Source organism: Mustela putorius, unplaced genomic scaffold (assembly GCF_011764305.1).
Source record: "Mustela putorius furo isolate JIRA1106 unplaced genomic scaffold, ASM1176430v1.1 tig00000224_pilon_pilon_pilon, whole genome shotgun sequence".
Classification (NCBI taxonomy): domain Eukaryota; kingdom Metazoa; phylum Chordata; class Mammalia; order Carnivora; family Mustelidae; genus Mustela; species Mustela putorius.
Genome location: NW_025421321.1, coordinates 17,874,003 through 17,886,420, shown reverse-complemented (window position 1 = coordinate 17,886,420; position 12,418 = coordinate 17,874,003). Strand labels below are relative to the sequence as shown.

General features: G+C 36.8%; 1 protein-coding gene across 3 annotated transcripts in view; it reads right to left on the bottom strand.

Moving 5' to 3' along the window:
• Positions 1 to 142: 142 nt before the first annotated feature.
• MSH2 (mutS homolog 2) overlaps positions 143 to 12,418 on the bottom strand; it is a 78,760-nt gene continuing 66,484 nt past the window's right edge. The window contains exons 11-17 of one of the 3 annotated variants that reach the window (XM_045077809.1): positions 11,608 to 11,705; positions 8,356 to 8,601; positions 7,120 to 7,324; positions 5,569 to 5,816; positions 2,498 to 2,673; positions 808 to 858; positions 336 to 461 (exon numbers count right to left, since the gene is read on the bottom strand). In XM_045077809.1, the coding sequence (XP_044933744.1) occupies positions 829 to 858; positions 2,498 to 2,673; positions 5,569 to 5,816; positions 7,120 to 7,324; positions 8,356 to 8,601; positions 11,608 to 11,705 (1,003 nt within the window). In that variant the 3' untranslated portion in view covers positions 336 to 461; positions 808 to 828. The other 2 variants (XM_045077808.1, XM_045077810.1) reach the window with 2 other exon arrangements.

Below are 12,418 nucleotides of genomic sequence, written 5' to 3'. Positions count from 1 at the left end.
AAGAAATACAATGCATTTCAAATTCCACAAACTACATGACTTTATTTGTAAAATTCAACACACGGCCTACTGCCCATGCCCATTTAAGTATCCCTCAGCTACAGCTCTCATTCTTCGAAAATAAAGATCCTTGACAATGTACTCAAAGTATTACTAAATATTTTATTAAGTTGATATCCCATGGGTCTCAAATTGCCAGCACTATGAAAACAGAGTTAGTATAAAACAATACAAAAGTGTTCTAGACAACAGCTTATCAGTATTCTCTTTACTCCTTTGGTGGGATTTTCTCATGTAGTAACTTTGATTCGTGAAATGATTTCATTTACAAAACTATTATTCTTTGCTACTACCTCAGCTTTCAGCTGTTTTAACTTCATTGTGATGTTTTCTTCCGACATTTCAGTAAAAGGCACTTGCTTCACCTTGGATAAAAACTCCTGAATAATTTTTTCACCTTGCTGAAAGATATATGAATGCTCCATTAGTCTTTAAAATGTCTTTTTAAAAAGTCAAAATAAATTGTAATGAATTGTTTCATTAAATTTCAACCTATAACACACCACCCAATAATCAAAGAACATTCTTTAAATTGTGAGGTGAACTATCCAATATACAGAAAGCCCTTATTTGACTGTATTTCTCCAAAGAAAGTCATTAAAGGATATTTATAAATACATTTTCAGCTGCTAATGAAAAGGGGCTATTTACTGGAAAGATGGTCTTCCCCACCCATATTCAGCAGGGTTAACCTAGACTAACTAGACTAACATTCCTGTCCTCCTACATTTTAAATGTGGTACTTACATACTCTCTTTTTGTCAGAAATCAAAATGATACAGATGATACAGATGAAGTCTTTGCCATGCAAAGAAATCAAAGTGAAAGGCAACAATGAATGATCAAGTAAGTATTAACATCACTTGGGACCTCATGGATCTAACACAGGGTTAAATAATTAGTAGTCCCCCAATCCCTCACCTTTCATTATTGATATATAAACTTAATCTTCTGGGAAAAAAAGAATTTAAGTTTATAAATACTATAAGGCATAAACAGTCACTGAAAATTCAGTACTCAAATATGGACAGAATTTTTAAATTACTATTTTACTGGCCAATCATTGGCATTCTAAAGAGCATGGCCATTACTTGCCATGTGACCATGGGGAAATTACTTAACCCACATTCCTCATTCACAACAAGGGGATGATAGTATTCTCAACATCACAGGGCTCCTGGGAGAACTGGAAAGTGAATGCGTGTGCTTGGAAGTACATAGGACAGTGCCTGGGAAAGGGTAAGTGTTGTGTAAATGTTTATCATCACGTATGAAGCAGAACTAAAAGCCTGCTTTTCATACCGGGAGCTAGTTCGTAGTAAGTACCTTAAGGGTTGACAGGTAGATATCCCGAATGGTAAGGTAAAGAAGATATATTTCTCTATTAAATAACAAGTGCACTCTTTCAAATAAAGACAGATTCTAGACTGAACATCGATAGTTATACATCTCCTTTAAAGTTTTTTTTCAAAAAACTTCAGAATTTATTTAGTATTTTTTTGGACAATGTAATTAATGTTATCAAAAGTAGATGGTTTCTGCTATTTAGAAATTAGGGATTACATAAAAGAGCCTACCTAACCCCAGACCACCAACAGCTGTGGTGCTGAAAATAACACTCTACCGCAACCTCCCTAACTTAAACTAGTAACAAGATATAACACATTTCTCCTGCCTATCTAGGGACAAAAGACAAAACTATACCTTTAAAGCTTAAAAATCATACACGATCATCTATTATGATCAACCATTATCTATCCTTCAAGTAAAAAACTCACTGGTAAAAGCTAAAATCATGACAAGAAGTAAATGCTGCTGGAACCCAGCAGTGAATTAATTTTATTTTCATTATTGCAGAGAATTACCCCTCTACTTTTAAAAAAAATATGTTGAGCATAAGCTGTACCTTTCTGTACATCTAAATTTCATTCATCACTCAGAGAAGGCCTAACTTAAGATATACTTCTCCCATGAGAAGTGAAACATCTTGCCCAAAAAGAGCTGTCCAGAGTAAACATGTCATATACTGCATGATTCTCCTTAACATGTTCCGTAATATCTTCCCAACCAGATTCTAGACAAATGGAACGCAGGAACTGTTTCTTTCTTATTCCCTTAACTAAGCAATTAACTGAGTAAATATACCATTAACTGACTTGACCTATTTGTTTATGAAGTAATCAAAAAAGTGCCTGGACATCTGTAACTCCTTGGAATTACTTTAAACCTAGACTAACATTCCTGTCCTCCTACATTTTAAATGTGGTACTTACATACTCTCTTTTTGTCAGAAATCAAAATGATACAGATGAAGTCTTTGCCATGCAAAGAAATCAAAGTGAAAGGCAACAATGAATGATCAAGTAAGTATTAACATCACTTGGGACCTCATGGATCTAACACAGGGTTAAATAATTACAAACACAATATAACAAACCTCTCTTTCCAGATAGCACCTCTTTGCTGCTGGTTCCGTATCATCATATCCTTGTGATCCTCCAATATTCTGAAACTCCTCTAGTTCCAGAGCTTTCTGTCTAGCACACTCTATTACATGCCTAGGGAAATTTGCAAGCTCTGCAACGTGAATCCCAAAACTTTGATCACAGACACCTACAAGAAATTTGGGAGTTGTGAGCAGCAGGCAGAAAGAGAAAACAACTGATGTAAATAGAACTTATCCATCTCACTTTGTCAGTTGGAAACTTAATTTTGTATTTCAAATACATTAGCCAAATGTTTCAGAGTAACTTAGATGAAGGAATTTTAATTAAGTCTTTAGTGGAAAGTAATGCACACAGGGTTTTATCTTATCCTTGACAAATGCAGTGGGAAAAATTAAAATATCCAAAAAAAAAAGAAGAAAAGATTGATAGTGATTCCTCAGAGGTCTGGACAAATATCAGAATCTGAAGAAAAATTAACTCAACTGTCCCTCTGACGTTTTCCCATTTCATAAGGGAGGAATTAAATAAAGTATGAAGAAAAAAACAAGATAAATGTGTATCACTAATAAAGAGCATTTAACTCAAAATATATGGCTTATTACTGAACGGTCCATTCTCTAGATCTGCCTACATCATTTTCTAGATAGACTTCACGAAATTGGCTTGATAAATAAATTTACAATACTGGTCTTAGAATTGCGTACCATTCTTACGTAATCTTTCTTTCTTTCTTTTTTTTTTTTTAACATTTTATTTATGACAGAGAGAGACAGCAAGAAGGAACACAAGCACAGAGGAACTGGAGAGGGAAAAGCAGGCTCCCCACTGAGCAAGGGGCCCAATATGGGGCTTAATCCCAGGACCCTGGGATCATGACCTGAGCCGAAGGCAGATGCTTAACAACTGAGCCACCCAGGCACCCCCCATTCTTACATAATCTTATTCTTATTCTGAACTACTGCAAACACATGACAATGTAATTTTGGACCCAAATTATTAGTAAATTTTATAGACTAGGTAGCTTATCTTCATCCCTGTTTGCAGAAAATAAATGGAATTATAACATTCCTTCCAGATGTTTAATACAAGTGATGCTTACAGAGTTATCATGGAGCTTCCACTTTTGCCTCAACTATGTATCAACTGTAAAAATTTTTTTGGCCTAGTTATATAGCCCATGCATTCTGGGGCTGGATACTCCACACAACTAAGAGAAACAAACAAAAACAAAACAGAAGCAAACGTCTGATAAACAGCCATAGTGATGCACAGACATACCACTATTTTCTCCTCGGGTTAACTGGTCTTTCAAAACTCTGAACCCAGGGGAGCCTGGGTGGCTCAGTTGGTTAAGAGTCTGATTGGCTCAGGTCATGATCCCGGGGTCCTGGATCAAGCCCCTCATTGGGCTCCCTGCTCATTGAGGAGTCTGCTTCTCCCTCTTCCTGCTGCTTGTGCTCTCTCTCACTCCCTCTGTGTCAAATTAAAAATAAAATTTTGAGCCACCTGGGTGGCTCAGCTGATTAAGCATCCAACCCTTGGTTTCGGCTCAGGTCATGATGGGGCAGGTGGGGCTGTGAGATGGAGCCTCACAGCATGCTTCAGGCTCAGGGGGTTAAAGCCTGTCTTTGGCTCAGGTCATGGTCCCAGGGTCCTGGAATCAAGCCCTGCATCCGGCTCTCTGCTCAGCAGGGAGCCTGCTTCCCTCTCTCTCTCTGCCTGCCTCTCTGCCTACTTGTGATCTCTGTCTGTCAGATAAATAAATTAAATCTTAAAAAAAAAAAATAAAAAAGATTCTCTCCCTCTGCCCCTCCCCACCCTCTTGCATGCTCATGCTTGGTCTCTCTAATAAATAAATTAAATTCTCAACCCATTTATCATACAAAGCACAAAACAAAAAGCAAAACTTCAACTTCATGCTAAATGCCAGGTCCAACTAAAATTATCTGTATCTTATTTTATTTTTTTATTGTTTTATTTATTTGACAGAGAGAAAACAGGAAAGCTCAAGCAGGGTGAGCGGCCCTAAAAGTATCAACAATAATGTGAACAGGGTAAGTTAAAAGGATTCCCACTGAAGCATAAGAACAAAGGATAAAAGAACCAAAAATATTTTTGTACTTGTATCAACCAACTGATGCAGTAAAAATGTGTTCTTGGAAAATCAGATAGCTATCTGAAAAAGCTATTCCAATGACTGGTGAAACGCTTAGGCAGCCAAAACTTTACAGCGCATTAATCTCATCAACTTGGTAAATCTCATTAGCTGCCAGACCCACAAAATGACACTTTTCTGAAAGGACAGAATGCCTACAAGTCATTCCCTATGTGAGAACTACTAACAATTTCAGGATCTGTGGAAACCCCATCTTTAAATGAACCTGTTTGTGGGGCGACTGGGTAGCTCAGTGGGTTAAAGCCTCTGCCTTTGGCTCATAAAACCTTTAAAAAAATAAATAAATGAACCTGTTTGTGTAATACACCATTAAAATTCCAATGAAGTAATTATAATAAATGGTTCCTTAAACAGTAACAGCCGTCCTAGAACTTCAAAGCTTATTATTGTCACTATCTACTTTGACAAGAAATAAGGCTGCCATGGAGGTATAAAACCTTCTGTGGTAATGTTGAAGAGTATGAGTTATTCTTTGTATAACTGTCATCCTACTGTGAGACACAGAAATATAATGCACCTTGTCCTTGTACCCAGATTATGAATTAAGGACGCCTGGGAGTGGGTTATGCCTCTTCCTTTGGCTCAGGTCATGATCTCAGGGTCCTGGGATCAAGGCCAGCATCGGGCTCTCTGCTCAGCAGGGAGCCTGCTTCCCCCACCGCCCCCACTCCCACCCTACCGTCTGCCTTTCTGCCTACTTGTGATCTCTGTCAAATGAGTAAAATCAATCTTAAAAAAATTTTTTTTAATTAAAAAAAAAAAAGTAAATGTGTTCTGACAAACATGAATAATTCATTCAGAATAAGGCAATGATTCATGATGTCATGGGTGGAAATTTCCCACTGCCACACCTGAATTTACAGTATACCAGTGGTATACACTCACCTTTCTTCACCTGATAAAGCATAGTTAAGGTTTCTTCAGTAGTTAGTGCTGTGACATGTAGATTATTAACAGTTGGTATGTGATTGGCCAAGGCAGTAAGTTCATGAAAATGTGTTGCAAACATGCAAAAAGCACCAATCTTTGTCGCAATGTACTCTGATATAGCCCATGCTAATCCAAATCCATCATATGTAGAGGTTCCTCTTCCCAATTCATCTATGATTATTAAAGAATCTTTGGTTGCAGACCTGAAACACACAATTACATGAAAATCGCCCATGATATAATATGTGACAATGAAAAAAAAAAAATTAAGACAATACAATGGGAAAGATGTGCCACAAAACCCAGATTATCTTCATATATAAAAAATTCAATAGTCACTTAAAAGAAGAAAATGGGCATGGTCATAAACAAGTGATGGAGAAATATTTTTTGTAAAAATTACCAATCTCACAAATAATAATAAAAGAATTTCGAATCATTTATCATTCATTTATTGCCAATCAAACCAGCCCAGACTTTACGAATACCGCATGAAGACAGGTCAAGGGTGTCATGTTAAGGACATGCAGCTGGTGGTCATGTAAACAGGCACGCTGGCTGCAGCCCTACCAATCAGGTATTAGCATTCTTCCTTTTCTCTTCTTTAAGTGAATGTAAGGAGGGGAATTTTTTTTCCCTCAATTAGAGAATGCAATAGTACTTTTTATTTTTAAGTGGCTCTACACCCAGCATGGAGCCCAGTATGGGGCTTGAACTCATGACTATTAAGTCAAGACATGAGCTGAGATCAAGAGTTGCATATTTATCTGACTGAGCCATCCAGGAGCCCCAAGAATGCAACAGTTCTTCATGTGCATATCATTCATTTATTTTCCTGTGAATTTCCACTGACATCTTTTGCTTATTTAAGTTATGAATATTAGCTTGCTGACCAATTACTATACCAACTCTTTGTACTGTTTCTGTACTTCCCCACAAACAAATAATGAGCAGTAATTTACTAGGGATCTACTATATGTGATGTGCTTTAGAAGACACCAAGAAATGAAAGGCATAGCTTCTCTGCCTTTAAAGAAGCACCTTAAAAGTGAAATAAGGCAAAGAGATTTCAGTAACCTCTAAAATAAAAAAACAAATATATTACAGGCATGTCAAAGAGTTCAAAGAAATACCCATGACCTGAAGCTTAATTGACAAGAGAAGTCATCAGAGAAGTAGAATTTCTGTCACTAAGACCTTTAAAGACTGGAAAGGACACGGGTAAACATTCCAGATATTGTGAACAGTTTAAGCAAGAACATGGCAGTGGTGGGGGTTATAAGGTGAAAAACTACCAGAAACCTTAAGATAAATGAAAAATCAAAGTTTTCCTCGACTATTATGAATTACTCTTTTAGGACAATATGAAGTGTATAAAGTTCACAAGAAAACTATTAAACTGGATCTGGAACTATTAAACTGATGTTTTATATATGAATCTCTAAATGTACTTTACAGGACAGGGAGATTCATTTCCATTTTGAGGGGACTGGGAAAATCACTCACCTGAGAATAGAAGCAGTTTCTAGCATTTCAGCCATGAATGTGGAGACTCCTTTCAACTGACTGTCGCCAGCCCCTACGCGGGCCAGGATGCAGTCCACAATGGATATTTCCGCTGACTCACATGGCACAAAACACCCAATCTGGGCCATGAGAACTACTACCCCAGTTTGGCGAATATAAGTGGATTTACCTCCCATATTGGGGCCTTTAAAATAAATTACATCAAAAAGCAAGATTATTAATTTATTCCTGCCACTAATCGCACATTTGTGACTAATCACCTGGTTGCATGGATATGGCATAGAAGCAGCAGAACCATCAACTGCCAGAGTAATGCTCTTTTTCCTTCACACAAACTTACACTGCACTCTTCATTGAAAGGACTATGAAAAATATACCTTACCTGTAATTTGCCTATAAGAACTACAGATTTTCCCACAGCTCATACAGCTGCCGGCAGGGTAATTTTACGTCATCCAGAAAAACAGTACACACCTAACTGATTAACTAAACACTGTAAATAATTAATAAATGAGGCTATTAGTGAATGAGTTAGTATGGTCTAATCCTTCAAATCACTTAAACTCCATACTAAAGCCCTAAGACACAACCTTACTTAACGCTGCTATGAACAACATGAAAATCCATTTGGGGAACTAGAATATTATCACTGTTTCCCAAATACATTTGCCCAAAGAGTACCCCCTCCATTTTTGTTGTCTAGAATCTGGTTAACATCTAAAAATACTTCAGCTTGAGACATGCTGCATTAGTCTATGAGCAAACTTTTTTCAAATTTCACAGAAATACAGTCCCATGTCTTTAAAAGAATTGCTACCCTAAGCTGAGGTCATTCCAGCAATCAGTTTTGCTTCACCTTCAATGACCTCACTATTGAAAGGTCTGGCTCAAAGGTAGGCTTTGAGGTTGAAGGGATGTTCACTTTTAAACGCACGAAACCTTTGGAACAGAAGTTTCATGTAAAGATGACATTTGCTCCTTAAGGCCTCCCCCTCCTTCTAAATCTTCCCTCTAACCCAAAAGTGAACATATCAGTAACTAGGATGAATAACTCGTTCTTTTTATAACATCAAGAACTAGGATTTTCTTCATCAGTTTTAAGTAATTCCACTCCAACATAAAAAAATGGAATCATTACCCCCCACAAAGCCCATAAATTACCATAAATTAGTTGGTTTTTTTTTTTTTTTTTTTTTTTTTTTTTTTTTTTTTTACCAGTAATGATGTGGAACATCTGTTTATCTTTTTCAAAGTGAACATCATTAGGTATAAATGCAACTTCATCCTGAACTTCAACACAAGCATGTCTGGACGCTTTCAGTGTAATTCTTCCTTGTCCTTTTTCCAAAATGACCGGACGTACATAGGGAACAGGTGCTCCATTTGACACGTGAGCAAAGCTGACAACTGCATCTAGCTGAGCCAACACATCATTGAGTGTCTGCATTGGTTCTACATATCCTGTATAAAAACAGAAAATGTGCCAAGGAATACTGAACAAAGAAAATACATATAAGCAGTTATAGAAATAAATTTAACTTCCCTATTTGGGAATTTAAAATCCATTTTCTAATTTATTACTTTTCAAAAAATTAACAGAAGTTTGCCATAACCAAAATTGAACACCTAAAGCCTTACCAGAAAGTTAAAATGTATTACATCTTCCTCTACTATGAATAGATTTCAAAAATAGAAAGAGTATGATGTCCTCTCTTACCAAAATTCATTAAAACAGAAAACACACAGCTGCTTATCAGAAGATACATGTAAACACCAGGTTGTAATAAAATAATGTCACTATCAAGGCCTGTGCCTGTATAAACCTGACCATACGAGTTGTTTACTTGAGCTTTTTTTCCCCCCAATCAGTACCACATGCAGTTTAATTTTAGCAAAATTTAGATGCATAATTGTCACTTAAAATACTTCCAGTGAGATTCTACTCTTCTAGAACATTAAAACTAAAAGCTATTATGTATACTAAAAAGCCCCTGATATGTGGCAGGCAATTCAGTCAAAATTTATAGAATAGATTCTAAAATTTTAATAGCTTAGAGGGGTTAGTGAAACATCCCATATGTTATGTAGAACTATCACACAGGCATCAATGTGTCAAAAGCTTTAAAGGACATTCATGAGAATACTGTGGCAGCAAACAGGATTCATCTTTGATTCCCCTGCTCCCCATAAAAGTGATATAATGTTTTACAAATAAAAATTAACTTATGAATGGCTGAATACAAGTAATTCTCTTACTGTTTCACCACTTCCAATTTATTCCTGTTTTATCTAACAGGTATTCTTTTTAAAAGAAAAAAAAAAAAAAAAAAGGAAAAGAATGGTTCACATAACCCTTTTATGTAGGAACAAGAATCTGCAAGAATTACTTAAACATTAACAGAGTACTTAACTGTAACTACTTTAAAAAAAGGAAACTGAAGCCTCTTAAGGTATTTCTTATCACCTGGCTCTTAACAGCATCACCTATTCTGGTTTAATAGCAAGATAAAGAACCACAGAAATGACCCATTATATTTTTAAATACAGATAACGTGTATATTAGACCAAGAAAAGGTTTCATTTAAATTCAAGGTAACTCTAGGGGCATCTGGGTGGCTCAGTCGGTTATGTTATGCTCCGATCATTTGGCTCAGGTCATGATCCTGGGGTCTTAGGGCAGGGCCCCACACTGGGCTCCCTGCTCAGTGGGGAGTCTGCTCCCTCTCTCTCAGCCTCTCTTCCCTGCTTGTGCTCTATTATTCTCGCTCCAAATAAACAAACAAAACTAAAATAAATAAATAAATAAACGAATAAAGTCAAGGTAACTCTAAATACAAAACACCCTCCATTTAAATGTTTGAAGCTAGCACCTTTTTTAACCTAGAAGATGCTTGATGAATCTGAGCTGATACTATTTCTTTTTGAGGAAGACTCCCAGTTTGAATATATAGTATTTACAGGGTCCTTAAAAATGCAATCTAGGCATTTTCAACTATAGTTATCTGATACCACCAAGCAAAACACAGAATATTTACAAAACTCATTCACCTCAACACTAATACATAAAGTGTATTAAAACCCTTTTGGGGTGCCTGAGTGGCTCAGCTGAGCATCAGATGAGCGCCTGCCTTTGGCTTGGGTCAAGATCTCAGGGTCCTGGGATGGAGCCCCCCATCAGGCTCCCTGCTCAGTGGAGAGTCTGCTTCTCCCTCTCCCTATCCCACTCACGTTCTCACAAATAAATAAAATTTAAAAAAAAAAAAAAAACCACCAACCTTTAAATTTTATGTTTATTTTACTATAAAATTCGTAATAGTAAAATTATTAATTCACAGAATTATACAAGCACATAGTTTTTAAATGCATGAATACCTTGGAAATGAGGACATCCTCCTACTTACTCACAATACACACCCCAAGAAATAGGATACCAATATTATGTTATGTCTTATCAAATTTCGCCAATTTGTCCTGAGTGTCCCTGATAGCTCTCTCCCACCCCCAACTCCTAGACCTGGATCCATTCAGGACCATCTGCTGATCTGCTCGTTGTGTCCCTTAAGTCTCCTATAATCTAGAACAGATCACGGCCATTCCGTTTTTGCTACCATGACACAGACATTTTTAAAGAGTACAAGCCTTAAAAAGAATGTCCCACAATCTAAATTTATCTCCCTTTCCTTTCTTGTTAACAATCAGGTTAAACATTTTTGTCAAGAATACCACATGGACAATACTGTGTTCTTCCCTCTACATCACATCAAGATGCACATAAAAGTCATTTGTTCTATTACTGATTATGCCACCTTTGATCACTTGGTTGAAGTAGTTCGTTGGTGTATTTTTGGAAGGCACAATAAAAGTTATAGTCAATATACAAGTGATGACAGGCAAAACCTTCCAGTTTAACACATCAGCCCCACCTGTGCTAAACATACATTCATTCTGTGTCAAGGGCAACACCACAGTGGTAAGCGATGCAATCAGTGTCCTCCACTCAAACAGTGTCCTCCAGAAGGAAGTCTAAAAATCTACAAAATGGCATATACAACTCGAAAAGGCTTGCTTCATGTATCATGTATCACCTTCCTATTTGTTTTTTAGTGATATTTATTTCCAAAACTTAGAGCATGAGCCCAAAAATAATCTAAAATTATTAGTGCCTTCAGTCCTTGGAGTCTCTTTTCCTTGTTACAACTACAATAAATTTTGTGCTTTTATACGGGTCTGTTTCTCAGGGTATTCCCACTCAGCCTGCACTAGCTTATCTTTCTGTGTAAGAGTTATTTCCAGTTACTCTTCCCACCACAATACCACACACATTATTTTATAGGTAGCCTAACATAATAAACAGTGTGTTAACATCTTTTTTTTTAAAAAAACACTCTGAAACATACCAGTATCTTTTCTATTACTAAAAACCAGGTTATATTAATAACATTTGATGCACTGGTTCTGTTAATTTACCTGAAGAAATATTGACAATTTCTTTAACAATGGCATCCTGGGCTTCCTCGTACTCAGTTTTATTTTTGGTATACTCTTCATTGAGAGAAGTCAGTTTACTGCAAGTCAAGATAATCACATTACTAAAAATATCAAAACATCTACTGAAGTAATATGTTCTACATAAAATATATCCAGAGCATCTATCCTATAAAGCACCAAAACAATAATTAAAGTGAAAATGTGAGTAGAAAATGGGCAACTCATTAGGGGCAGATGTGGATGGAATTCAGTGTATTAACATTTATGCTGTCTGAAAAGAGCCTATTGGCACCAATTCTTGCTGTAACATTTATTCCCAAGTATTGATCTGACCTTTTCTAAAATATTTAAATGGAATTAAGTCTTCATCCTCATTTCAAAGAGACCATCTTACCCCGCACTTTTTTTTTTTTAAAAGATTTTATTTGTCAGAAAGACAGAGAGAGAGAACAAGCAGAGGGAACGGCAGGCAAAGGGAGAAGCAGGCTCCCCGTTGAGCAGAGAGTCCAATGGAGGGCCCAATCCCAGGACCCTGGGATCATGACCCAAGCCAAAGTCAGATGCTTAACCAACTGAGCCACCCAGGGGTCCCCATCCCCCCTTTCCAAATTTATACACACACCACAGTTTCTCTCGTTATTGTAGTATATAGCTGCTTTTGATACTGAAGGCTGTCGAAGTAAGAAAATGTTTTGAAAACCAAATCTTACTGAGTAAAGAAAAAAATGAAAACTATAAGTTGAAATAAAAAATGAGGAAGGGGGCACCTGGGTGGCTCAGTGGGTTGGGC